Below are 13,597 nucleotides of genomic sequence, written 5' to 3'. Positions count from 1 at the left end.
AGCCTACTGCTTGATAAGACAGGCTAGAACATTTCTTTGCAAACTGCAGCAGTCCTCTGATACAAGGGCAGCCCATTCCTGAAGGGGGTAGTTAGTCAACAGCCAGGAGCAGCGCAGCCACAACACCTTCCACAGAGGTTTCCAGCCAGAAAATACATATTTAGAAATAGAAACCTGTGAAACTCCTCCATGGAGTTACACAGGGTTACGCCAACTATTTTGCTGGCGTAGCAACCCTGCAGTATAGAGGAGCATTCCCAGACCAAAAGGGGTTTGGAAGCTGACTAACATCAGCTCCACCTCTGGGAACACCCTGGGAACACCGGTGTGGGCACTCGCTTCTGGGTTTTTTGTTGCCCGCGCTGCTGCGTTGCTCCACGGCACCAGCATTAAGTGCCCCCACTTTGATGCCACTTTATCACGGTGCAAAGTGGCATGGACGCTGGCGCAGGGTTACACTGGCTTCTATGGCATTTCGGCCCCTCCTTCAGGATTGCACAGTCAATTTCATTCTTAAATCCACAGCCTTTCTACTTATATGGGAAATTTTATTAAATTAGAAGCCGCTTGCTACTTGAAACAGTCAGCTGGAGTGCCTACCCCTGAGCAGGTTTTCTTGTGAACTGAGTAAACACAACCATATCAGACATTTCAAGTAGAAAACTGGCTGGGAGCAATATTTTTAGTGTGATGTCTGTTCAGAATTTACTGGAAACACTGGAAGAGACAACTAATAAGGAATTTGCTTCTCAGTAACAAAGACAGTAGAAATCATTACTAGGAACAGTACCTCAAATGTGCCATGAACTGCATGAACCATACCTGGAAAAGATCTTGGATAAAAATAGTCGCAGATAAATTTTTAAGTTTTAAATCTAACATCGTTAATGCCTACAATGCTAAAATGAGCTATATTAACATATAAATGGATCAAACTTACAATATTCATGACACTCAAAATGTAATGCTCAATATCTTTGCGACCATGGTATCCCACCATCATTTTGTCTGCTACTACCAGCGTCTCCACAAAACGTTCAGTGCTTATTGATCTCTTCTGCCGCTGAGGACTACTTAATGAGTGATTAAGTGGACGTAAAGTTGAAAAACCAAAGGTATTGTTCATCCACAAAAGTTTATTGCTTCCTGCGAGGTCTTCTAGGAATCAAATAATTAGTAACATCAAATGGGTTGCTAAGTTAACATCTTTAAGTACATCTGTTCCATGTTTATATTATCTTCCAGATTCTTAAATGAATGAGCATTTGTTGTACTGCAAGGAGAAATTAAACACCATCTTTTCATAAACAATTTATTCCTTGGGTTTTCATCAAACAATACTCAACAGCCTTATTTGACATAAAAAGACTAGCAGTGCAATAGTAAGCAGAGTTATATCCTTCTGTGGTCTTAAAAGGGTGAATTAAGTGGACTTAGAAGGATATAACTCTGCTTAGCATCATACTGTGCATATATGGCAAAGTTCTCCCACAGCAGTTGTATGACTCCACACTTTTACCTCAGTCACCTTGTTTCAGTTTGTGCATGGTTTAACATTTGTCTGGCAATTCACGTTCTGAATCCTCAGGTTTGCACATATGTCTATAGGTTGGACCAAAAAAAAAATTACCATACCTCTACCTCTTGGATGCACACCCATACCTTACAAGGTGACCAAAAAGAAGTCAATGTGGAGGAAAGGCTACATAAGACAAGAACTTGATCCCATGATCCTGGCTAAAGTAAAGAACTCAACTTGTATTCTCTGCTGTATATGAACTGAGTTAACTTAAACCTGTGCATTATTTACAGCATCCTCAAATTTGCATTCATAATGCTAACATGGCAGTAAACAGCAAGAAAAAGTATACAGCAAGAGAAATCATATATTCACAGTAATGGTTTTATTTTAGTTTGATTGAAAACAAGGCATTGTCCTCACTTTGAGCACATCAGTATTTCTGTCATCCTCATGCTCAGAAATAGTTAACTAAAACAACTAGAGTTTTCATGCCAAATATAAAACATCACCTTTGAAATAATAAAAATTGGTGCTTACATTTTTTTCACAGTAAAGCAATAAGTAAAAATAACTTGAATCTTGTATTACAAATACTGTACTGAGGAATTTCTTATTCAGTTTGTGATATATTTGTGCTCCTATTATTTAATGAAAAGACGTTAGCTGAATCCTATGCTATACCTGTAGAGGCAGCACAACATAAGACAGATAATACCTAAAAATACATGTCCCAGTGCTTATTACTGTTCTGATTTTGGGAGACAGTCTCATTCTTTACACTGCGGCTGCAGCACAACGGCACAATTTCAGTAGGAAATTAATAATACCCTAAAAGAGTAGCCCCATCCCCTACATGAGCCAATATTTTATTTATTTACTTTTAAAGCTTACAACCCACAAAAACTATCAATCAAACAGAGTTTTAGAATTAGTGTCCACAAAACATAATGAAAACAAACAATAATGATAATCAAAACTAAGTAACGTCAGCAATAACCTTTACTATAAAATGTGAAAGAAATTTTAAGAGACATGAGGACAGTTCTATGCACTTGCTTCTTTTAAAGTGCCAAAAAAGTAGCTAGGCACAGTTTATGCATAACTCAAGAAAACCTCCCCGTCCTTGCCTTTAAAGAGATTTACAGTACAATCCTATGCAAAGCAACTCTCCTTAGGATTGCACTGTTAATTTGGGGTACAGCTCCAACATGTACTTTAAGGTTCTATAGTACAATTTAAAAAATTGTATGAACAAACTTACTGTAATAGAATCCAAGATATTTCTGCCACAGAATGAAAATACAAATTGTCTTATATTTTTTAAAGGAACAAAGATATTATTGGAGTTCTGACTTATTTACCTGAAACACCACAATGGGTATGATCATAGAAGAGACGGTGATACATAGCAGACTTTTTGTAAATAACATGAGGGTGTCCACTTTCATAACCAAAATGATTGGAATTTTCAGTTATGTTTTTTAGTGGTTCAATAAAATACTCTTCATCTTCTGTAGCAATAATACCATGCTTTAAAGAAAGAAGAAGAAAAAGTTACCCAAAGTCTAAATATATAAATGTCTTTGTCTGGTCCTATGAAATATTTACCTTGCAAGAAAGTTAAATTGCTAGTCTGATTTAAAAATTGCTCTTACTGATTGCAGTAAGATGGATTCAGACATCACAAACTACAGTCTCCTCATGATAAGAACAAGCCAGAAAGTCTTTGGCCCAACTTGAGCCTTTCCTGTTTCTTTGGAGCTCCATGCAAAAACTGAAAACCAGGAAGTCTTCAATCTTATTAAAATTCATTGTAATGTCCAAATTGGGTGCATCAATTTGTGGTTTGTTTCCATCCTACAAACCAGGATCCAAACTAGAACTAAACCATGGTATGGGATAAGAAACAAACCACAGTTTTCTGAAGTGCCCAGTCTGGCAAAACTGCAATTAGACTAAAGATTTCCTAAATCAGAAATTCTTCATTTTCAGTATGCAAAGAGACAGAGGTGAACAGAAGGAGCACACAGGCCAAATGACATTCTGGAACATTATTTTCATGAAAAAACTGTGGTTTGCTCATGACATTTGAATGCAGCCCGTCTTTTTTCCATGCACAATATTAAAATGAAGAAACACAACAATCATGAACGTACTGTGCTTTCTAGATTGTTATCCCAATTGTTACCCCAAATGCTATCATTAACATTCAGAATGGGGTCTTTTACACCTCTCCCTGAGTCTGGCTTGCTGGGAATGAGGGCGGCTATAAATGTGGAAAATAAATACATAAATAAAGTCCTGATATGGGAACAACTTATCTTTCTCTCCTTCGGGAAAATGAGCAAGACTTAATAATCCTATTTTCATATACACTATTAATATCCAAGGCCACCTTGAGCATGTGTTTTTATAAAGTTGTGGGAAGAAAGAATCTCAGTGGGAAGAAAGAATCTCAATGTGAACAGACTATAATCACATTTTTTCCTGAAATCCCATTCTTAAAGTCATGCCATTCACATTTATAAAAATGTCAAACCAAAACAATTTCAACTAAACACTTTAGACAATGAACACAATTATGTTGTGGTGGCACACTGAACTATTTTTTCAGTGTCAAACACTGTTCCATACATGGTTTAATATAATACATAAATGAGACATTATTATTAAAAGATTTATTCAAAGGAATCACTATTAAATAGATTCTCTATGTTTTATCCAGATGGCAAAGCCCAATACCGTACCAGCTTTGTGTAAGTAGAGACCAATAAAAGGCACTCATGCTATTTATATTGCTCATAAAAACATTTTATTTTATTTTTAATTTTAAATCCAATGCTATATCTAAACAGATTAGCTGATCATCAAAACAAGGAAGAACTTCCTCTCATTTTCCACAGTAAATTGTTCTTTAATTGAAATGTACAGTAATATGAAGAGAGATTTGCTGTTTTCTAGAAAGGTTCCTACCTGTAACTATCATTATTTGTATGAATATTCACACAGTTCAGAAAGTTCTGGAGGATTAGGAGAACTGCTCCCTCCCCACAGTTTCCTATGTAAGTGGTGAGGAGGAGCCAGCGTCATGAAATGAATTTAAGATAACTTAAACTCTACTTAGAACAAAAATGTTTTGTATATAATTCTGCTGCTGGTAAACAAATCCTTTGACAAAGGAGAAAGCTACCTACTTTAGCTGGTGTGAGTACTCACTTGTTCGGTTTTACAATCTTTTGTCAATTCAGCAACTTACAGGATCATGCCATAAGTATGTTATTTATGATAAGCCAAAAATCCTTGATCAAAATCAGTTAACACAGTCTGGACAAATTTAACTGCAACTGCAATCCTAATATAATGTACTCAGAAATAAATTCTATTTTTTTCCCCAAAAGAATTTGTAAGAATTGCTGCTTTAGCCCTATTAGGCCTCATGTCTTTGACAGTTTCAAATGTTGCCCAGTTTTAAAGCTATCTTCCGGGCCGCTAAATTCAGTTTACCATGATTATGTTACTATTGTAAATATATACCTGTTTCCAGAATTATAGCATAATCAATCATCTTTGCCATTAAGGCAACACCACTCCACTAGGCAAACAGATGAGTTTGCCAAGTTATACATTAGCATTAATGATGACATGACAGATTCCTAGCTGTAAGAAGGTACTTGCCATTAGCACCTTGAGTAATAGGTACAATGACATTTTCCATGTTCTCCTTGTATTATCTATTACAACATCAGCACTGACACAGTTCTATATCCAGCACAAGGAAGGCAAACGGGCAATTACTCTAAACTTACATTCCAATTGCTAAACCACTGATTTCTCACAAGCACACGTTTCAGTCCTTAAAGTGAAAAGTAATACCACTTGGTTACCCTATGCTAGGGCAAGATTTTGAGTTTAAAAACTGACACATATTACAACAGTACGTAGCTAGAAAATAGCTCTTTTCTTTTAGGGACTGTTGTGACAATTACATATGCCAGTCCCAGGCCCCCAAATTCTCTTTCTAGGGATATCGGTCTGACAGCTTCCTCAGGCGTTCTTTACGCAGAAAATAAATTTAACATTATGTTACGCAACAGGCACTTAATTCAAACCCAGATTAAGTCTGGCACTTAAATTAATTTGAGGGGAAATATTTTTAGTTTTTACAGTAAAGGACAGCTTCCTGATGTTAGTTAAGTCACCTTGACAGCATCCCCCCACCCCCAGCCATTATAACACTGATCTTCTCTTAACGTGGGCAATTCCCCCATTGTCCTATGTAAGGTAAAAAGTCTCAAACTTATTATTCCTTGTAGCTGCTGAATGAAAGTACAGTACAAGAAGTATAAAGGGGAGAAAGGTAAATAAATCCCTAGGCTTAGTAAGCACCCTGTCTGAACCCTCACAGAATGTCAGTTAAGAACCGTTTTAGAATGGCTGCCCTCCCCCCCACCGCACTCACCCTGAGACCCATCTTCATCTCCACTTTACCAATACTGGGATGTTTAACATCCCATGAGCAAGGAAGAAAGATGGCTATTAGCACTAAGCAACAGAATATGTCTGTCTTTTGCTCTCCTTAGCATATGTCAAAAGCTAGCAACCCTACCATGAGTATGTACAAAGTAAGGGGGGGAGGTAGAAAACATCATCATCAACAAAAACACCTAACTCTAGATTTTTATCTAACAACACCCTCAAGTGCAAACAAACACTCTAGAAATGCCCATTTAAAAGTGTTTCTAACCAGAACTTTATCCTGTGACTATAATTAAACAAGCAACCAAAGGCCAAAAGAAGTTTGTGTTTGCAGTCTGGGGTACAGAACAAGAATAGCTTGAAATCAAGCTTACTGGAGCTTTCTGTTGCTCTCAACACAATGGCATCTGAAGAAGCATCCAATGTGAATTACAACCCACTGAATTTCAGCAGGTGAATTATGTCATAATAATAATGTCAATTAATCCTCTTGTCTCACAGATACATTAGTGAGGCAAGTTAAGTATACTGCTATTCAGCCAAACACAGTGATGGAAAGGGGCAATAAGAGCAACCAGCACCCCTGTATTACATATAAAAAGGTTACAGTCCCCTGTGCAAGCACCGGGTCATTCCTGACCCATGGGGTGACGTCACGTCCCAACGTTTACTAGGCAGACTTTTTTTACGGGGTGGTTTGCCAGTGCCTTCCCCAGTCATCTTCTCTTTACCGCCAGCAAGCTGTGTATTCATTTTACCGACCTCGGAAGGATGGAAGGCTGAGTCAACCTTGAGCCAACTATCTGAAACCAACTTCCGTTGGGATCGAACTCAGGTCGTGAGCAAAGCTTGGACCGCAGTACTGCAGGTTACCACTCTGTATTATATCTACACTATGGAAAAACCACTCAATTTTAAATCAACATATAGCTGGGAAAAGCAGAGAAGACCTTAGCTCTAGCAAGCTGACTACAATTAGAAAGAAAATGACATTCAAAGCTCTAAACATAGGCATGCTAAATGGCCGCCACGTGAAGGCTGTTTGAAATGGCGCTTCTCTGTGGTGGCTGAAGAGAACAATCTAAGCTGTTTTGTGTCCCCACTGGGGAGAAAAGTGGGGTATAAATAAAGTTAATAAACAAGTGAGTGATTTTTGTGCCGTTGCTTTTCATACAATTCTCCACAGCAGCAAAAATGCTCACAGGAAAGATTTACAGGGCAGGAGCTGATAGGCTTGGTGCGCGGTTGCGTCTGAACTGTGTGAAGCAGCTGTTACTGGATGCAGTTTCAGTGTTTGCGCACGGCAGCCATGTAGAGCAAAGCAAGTCTTAAGACATGAACCAAAAAGCAAAAGTGGTTTGTTGGTGTTACAATGGACCCAAATCCTTTGACAGCTGAGGCCACAGGAGAAAACTGATAGCCAAGAATAACCTAATGGTATACATTTACTAAAAGACTGAATTTATAGTCAGTGCTTTCTCCAGCCACAGCAAATTACATCCTTAAAAGTGAACAAGCACGCTATCGTGAAAAAAAAACCTTCCCACCCTAGTATATTATATAGCACACCACTTGGACTATGAAACATCCAGGGAAGAAATACATCTTAATTAGCATTCTTAAAATCTTGACCATTGAAAATCCTCTTGAAAATTTTCTCTGCGGAAAAAAATAACTCTTGACCTGTCTGCTGCATGAATAAGTTCATCACTTATTAAAGCGGCAGTGTATCTCATTTGTGGACTTCTGTGGTACTCAGCATTAAAAATCACAAAACTAGTGTGTTTATTAACTAATCTCTCAAATGTGTACTCAATCCTTCTTTCATGGAGCTCAGGACAGCATTCATGGGATTATCTCACTTCATTCTCAAACTGTCCCGTGAGGTACTCTAAACTGAGCGACTTGCTCAAAGTTACTCACTAAGCTTTGTGGCCAAGCTAGGATTTAAAACCATGACTTCCCTTATCCAGGTCCGAAATGACTATCAGTTACACCACATTGGCTCTATCTCTTGTTAGGAACATGGGACAGGATCTAAAAAACCACAAAACTAGTTCTATGAGCCCAGCCAAGCTGCTGGTTGTAACAGCACCCCTTTCCTCACCCCACGCTATGTACAACACTGAGTTTGAGATGGAGGGGGCTTTCAGAACGGTTTTTGAAAAAGCATGGGAATAAGTTTTTCAAAGAAAAAAAATTAACAGTTCCACTGAGCTATTACAAGCCCAGCGCGTCAGCTCTTTTTAGTTCATATAGCCAAGAACAGAATCTCCTCTTCCGTCAGATTTATCTACAGCAAGTAACCAAGCTTCTGTGTCAAAGGCTCTAGGTTTTTCATAGACATACGTAAAGCCCTACATGGCGAAATACTGTTCCGTACTCTTGAGTATCCTGCTCTGAAGACTGTTGTGAATGACAATTATAGGGAGGATAATCTACAGAGAACTCAGTCAGCACAGGTCAGTTCTTAAAAGGGCCTGCTAACGCTAACAAATCCAGATCAATATTCCCGTTACTGAAAAATTAAAATTTTTAGAAGACTAGTGCAAATCTTATTTGGCGCCTCTGCATGGAATAATAAAAGAAATATCTGAATATCATGCATAATACACTTTAAGATTTACTGCAGTGAAGAGCAGTGTGTTGGTTTCCAAACATGGTGTTCTCTTTTATCATTTTATAACTAACTACTCTAGTTTATTTTTAGGCCTGAATTATTTTTCAACTGAATAAGTCTTTTTTCCATATAAGACTTACAGCTGAAACAACCCAGAGTCCCATCAACAAGTAGACAGCTTACAAAAAAATATTGCTTTTACTTGGACTGTGGTAGTGGTGGAAAGTGCCATCAAATTGCAGCTGACTTATGGCATCACTGTAGGGTTTTCAAGGCAACAGATGTTCAGAGATGGTTTGCCTGCTCTGCATAGCAACCCTAAACTTCCTTGGTGGTCTCCCATCCAACTATGCTTAAAGCAAACCTTTGCTATCATAGTTGATATTAAACCAAGAGGCCTGTTTCCCTACCCATTCTTTGCATTTGTAGGCCAAAGAGTTTTGTCCCTTTGAGACCAAGGGCGAAAACGCACAGGCACTTTATCCTCCTTTAATCCCTGTTTTAGACAGGATTCAGCCAGGATCGAACGCATGAGCTTTGCCTAATGTGCGTTCGATCCTGGCTAAAACAGGGACTAAAGGAGGATAAAGCGACCATGTGTTTTCACCCCAAGAGATGTACTACCATCAAGAAATTAGTGGTTAGTGTTTTATAAGCGGTTACCCCACTCTTCCCACTACTGAAACATGTTTTGATCCCTGTTAATCTAATGAACTCTCTCCTACTATCTCTGCATACAGCCACTACTCACACTCTAAATTTATGTACATGAGGAATACATATTTACACAGTAGTGTCTGAAGCTGATTTCTAGCAACCTATGGCATTCTTGGCCAAGCATCAGATTTTTAGTTCCTTTGATTTTTAGGATTGCTTTCCAGATGATGTTCTTTCAGCACAGTTAAGATTCTATGCGTCACCCATTTGATGCAGGCATTACAGATGTCTTCCCTTGACGATGGGTCTGTATTGCATTCCCAAAGTAATCAAACAGCAATTGCTTTTTGCTGGTGGAAGATAGCGCATCGACTCCTATTGTGATTGCCACGTGGAATGTACTGTAACAAATGTAACAGGAACCTATGACCTATTATACCAGCAGCCCATGTGGTGGAGCAGAAAGCAGGTCATGCAGTGGCAGAAAAGAGGTCTCCATCATCAATAAGCGTATTCTGGGGAGGGGCAAGGTGCAGGGAATAGCCAGCAGTGTTTGGTACAAGCTACCCTACCTCACAGGCTGCTGCTGGCCTGTGACAGGAAACAAAACTCCCAACCCACATAATTTTGTGACTCTTAAAGGATGAATTTCTTTATAAATAGCATTGTACTCCCTCACTGTACCAAGAAACATGCATGTGCCCACCACGCCTTTTTAAACAACAAAAGCAGAGGCAAAGCCACTACTTTCTTTAATGAGTATCTTTTATTGCATTCTGCGCACAGTATCTTTTATTGTATTCTATGCACTCCTCTCCGGTGCTAAAATGTACATCCCCATCTTACTGCTTTTTTTTTTTTTTTTTTAATGAAGCAGTGGAAAAACACACTTCCCAACAGAGGACACTTGCTCTCCAGTCCCACTTTTCAATAATGCATGGATTGGAAATTGCACAATTCCCTTTAGTTAGGTACTTGGGAGGCAATTGCACAAAGCCTTCACTATGTATTGAATTATTAGCTGGCTAAACCCTTAGAAGGACCCAATGAATGAAGGCAAATGTGCTAACTAAAGCTTGGATAAGGTGCTCTGTGGGCACCCTGGAGGGTCTCTACATTATTTTTTAAATTTCAGACTGTAGTGCATTGGCAGCCATGCCTAAAATTCTACTGAGTTTGGGACAGTCTTATGTGAGAAGGTTACTATCAAAAAGAAGGATCTCAGAAACACAGCTGCATGCAAGCAACTTACTGTGGGGCACATTAGACCCCATCCTAAATATGAATATGGCCAATGTACATGTGATTTCTGACAGTGTTTCTATTCTCTTCTTCTACTGTTTGCACCCAACACAGGTTTTTTTCCGCTCCTTCCACAATTTGCACCCAACATACAGCGTCTTAAATAGAACATAACATATACCATAAGCTATTTTTATCTGATAGCTAGATATCCAGACATATTTAAAACAGAATAGAAGCCAATAAGTTTAGTAATCTCTACTCACAGAAACTTATTTTGCTTTTCATTCAGTGTATAACCGTCACATATTTAGAGTGCTTACACAGATATGTACAATTATCATTGTTTTTGCTTTGGGTTTTTTACAGCACAATGCCTACACACAAGCGGAATTAACTATGATCCGTATGATACTGTAGGTGTTGTAAAGCACACAAGACACATGGACTCATTCCTGATAAAGTCAGACATGCATATGTTTCATTGAAATAGACGGGACAAGTTAATCCGTACTGAAGTCTTAATACCTTCTATGGGACAGATAGTCCTATGCATGTTTATTTTAAAGTATATCCCACAAATGTCAATGGGATCTGCGCTCAAGAAAGTGTGATTAATTTTCTCTAGATCAGTACCAAAAACTTACTGGAAAGGGGCAAGGATGTGAACAGAACAAGAGTAAGTAAGAATTGTAAATGAGCACCACCAGTATTGATATAGATTACTTCTTTCTGAAAATTTAAAGTATCAAGAATACCAACATGTCAAAATACATAACTTGCACTTACCAGACCATTGCAGTTGCTTAATGCTACTTTAGTTGTACTATGATGGTCATGTAAATATCCCATGTAATGACAGTTGTCTAAAAAGTCATGCTTCCACTGAGGTCCGTCTTTCCCCCAGTATTCTACTGTGAAGTGTTTGGAGACCAGATCTGTGTTGAGAGTCAGGTTTAAATGAAAGTGCTTGCCATACGCAGAAAGTTTAAAAAATAATTTAGATACTGCCAGTTCTTGGTCATAATGTTCAGTACTCCTCTTCTTTCTCCGAGAGGGCTTAGTATTTTTCACAGTAAAGCTGAGGAAGGCTCCATTATGATCAACCCTTACTGGGATTGTTAGTTGGTAGTGTTCAAGGTAAGACAGGAATTCCTCTTTGAAACCACAAGGTAAATCAGTCCAAGATATGGGCATAAAAAAGAAGAAAATATAACAGGACACAAGGAGTAGTACAACATTATCCACATTTTACTAAACCAAGCAATGTTAATCTACCACAAATAAAAATTCTGCTCATCTATTCTAAATTTGCTACATATTTTGCCAGTTCTATTCTACCATGAGCATATTTCAGGCTGCCACTGGCAGGACATAAGCAATTGCATATTCACCTGCCCAAAGAACAACTAATTTGCACAGAAGTAATCATTTTACCAACACTGGCCAGAGCAATCTTAAAGGGGGGGGGTTACTTCTGGGACAGCTGGGGACAGCGCAGCAAGCCAAAAATTAAAATCTCCCCAAGCCTGATGAAACTGCTCTATGCAGTTTCACAGGGCTATGCTACCATTTTTGCCGGCACAAGTTCGCACCAGCAAAAATGGGCATTTTCGGGGTGAAAGGGCTTAGGGAGCTGACTAAGGTCAGCCTCACTGCCAGGAATGCCCCCTTTGGCGCCAGCGCGAGCCTTTGCACTGGAGAAATGCTGTCACCGAGGCTGCACCAGCACCGTACTTCGTGCTGCTGCACTGCTCCCCAGTAACAGCATAAGTGGCCCTGTGGTGGCATAAGTGCCCATTTGGACGGCGCGAGTGGCACTTAAGCCCCCGCAAAGGTCATCCCGTCTTCAGACCCCTTCTGGGGGGCCCTTCAGGACTGCACTGTAAATGTATAATCAATTACAAACTGATTAAGAAGTGTAAACAAATTAAACCCTATGCTGGACTCCAGCACAGTGATGTGTTCCAGTCTGCTAAGAACAAACTTCAATCCATATACAACTTTACCTTGCCAAAGAAAAAGCTATCATATTAACTTCAATGAACGGCATTCATCTACAAGAGTATGCCTACTATCCCCATTGAAATTCATGGGAGAAGTGAACCTGCACACAAAAGTGTATGTATTACAGTGCAGAGGGATCACATGAGTGTGTTAATTTACAATTATCGAAAGTATGTGCATAGTATGCAAGACATTTTTGGAGCATGATTAAAGTAACTCAAACAATCATTTTAATGGGGGGATTATATTTTTAATAAATCAAAATATCCTCTTGATTTGCTAATAAAATAAGCATACCTTTTTAATTGTACTGCTTTATAGAATAAACAAAAATCATACTTCATGAATAATCTGTGACCTCTAACAATATATAAAAAACTGAGGAATCAAAGTAAGCATCAATGATATTTGCTTAAAAAGTAGGATCCCTACCTTGAGAACTATATGAAAGCCTGTTGTCCCCGTGAAATTCTGACAAAACCATGTTTAAGCACAAAATCCAGGTCAACGTCTTCCACAAAATTTCCATAATTTAAAAGAAGTGGGGCTACCTATGTACTACACCTTTAGCTCCACTCCAAAATTGCACCATAACCAATATTTAATTTTTATTTATTCAGGATTAGCTACTGGTGGTTCCACTTCTTGACAGATGTTTTGCAACAATCTGCTCTCTTTTCTATGTCGCCAGACATTTTCTGTCCAAAATAATGTTTCAAAATTCCTTCACATGTCAATGAATTAAACTGAATAGCAACTGAATGTTGTCCATTTCTTTACCTGAAAAGCACAGAGAACATTGAAAGTCAGTTCAGTAGAATGCTCGTCAAACAGAAAATGTACTTGGTGCAATTTTATCCCACCCTTTCCCCAAGGAGCACAGGGCCCACATACATGGTTCTCCCCATCTCCACCTTAGCCTCACACTGTGAACAATGTTGTAGGATATGTAAGGCTGAGAGAAAATGACTGGGCCGAAATCACCAAGAAGGAGATCACCAAGATAGGGTAGGGTTTACACAAGTGTGACACTTCTGTGTGAGTTGTCCCAATATCATTCTAGTCACAGCCCA

General features: G+C 38.8%; 1 protein-coding gene across 2 annotated transcripts in view; it reads right to left on the bottom strand.

Moving 5' to 3' along the window:
• The window catches only part of ADAMTS6 (ADAM metallopeptidase with thrombospondin type 1 motif 6), a 131,786-nt gene extending 118,498 nt beyond the window's left edge, over nt 1-13,288 (bottom strand). Inside the window, exons 1-4 of one of the 2 annotated variants that reach the window (XM_056848778.1) lie at nt 12,957-13,288; nt 11,307-11,674; nt 2,884-3,052; nt 941-1,158 (exon numbers count right to left, since the gene is read on the bottom strand). In XM_056848778.1, the coding sequence (XP_056704756.1) occupies nt 941-1,158; nt 2,884-3,052; nt 11,307-11,674; nt 12,957-13,053 (852 nt within the window). In that variant the 5' untranslated portion in view covers nt 13,054-13,288. The remainder of the gene's footprint in view (nt 1-940; nt 1,159-2,883; nt 3,053-11,306; nt 11,675-12,956) is intronic. The other variant, XM_056848779.1, reaches the window with a different exon arrangement.
• Nucleotides 13,289-13,597: the final 309 nt, after the last annotated feature.

This window comes from Euleptes europaea, chromosome 4, assembly GCF_029931775.1.
Source record: "Euleptes europaea isolate rEulEur1 chromosome 4, rEulEur1.hap1, whole genome shotgun sequence".
NCBI classification, from domain to species: Eukaryota; Metazoa; Chordata; class Lepidosauria; order Squamata; family Sphaerodactylidae; genus Euleptes; species Euleptes europaea.
The sequence above is the reverse complement of the archived record's forward strand: the minus strand, read 5'-3'. Positions and strand labels throughout refer to the sequence as shown.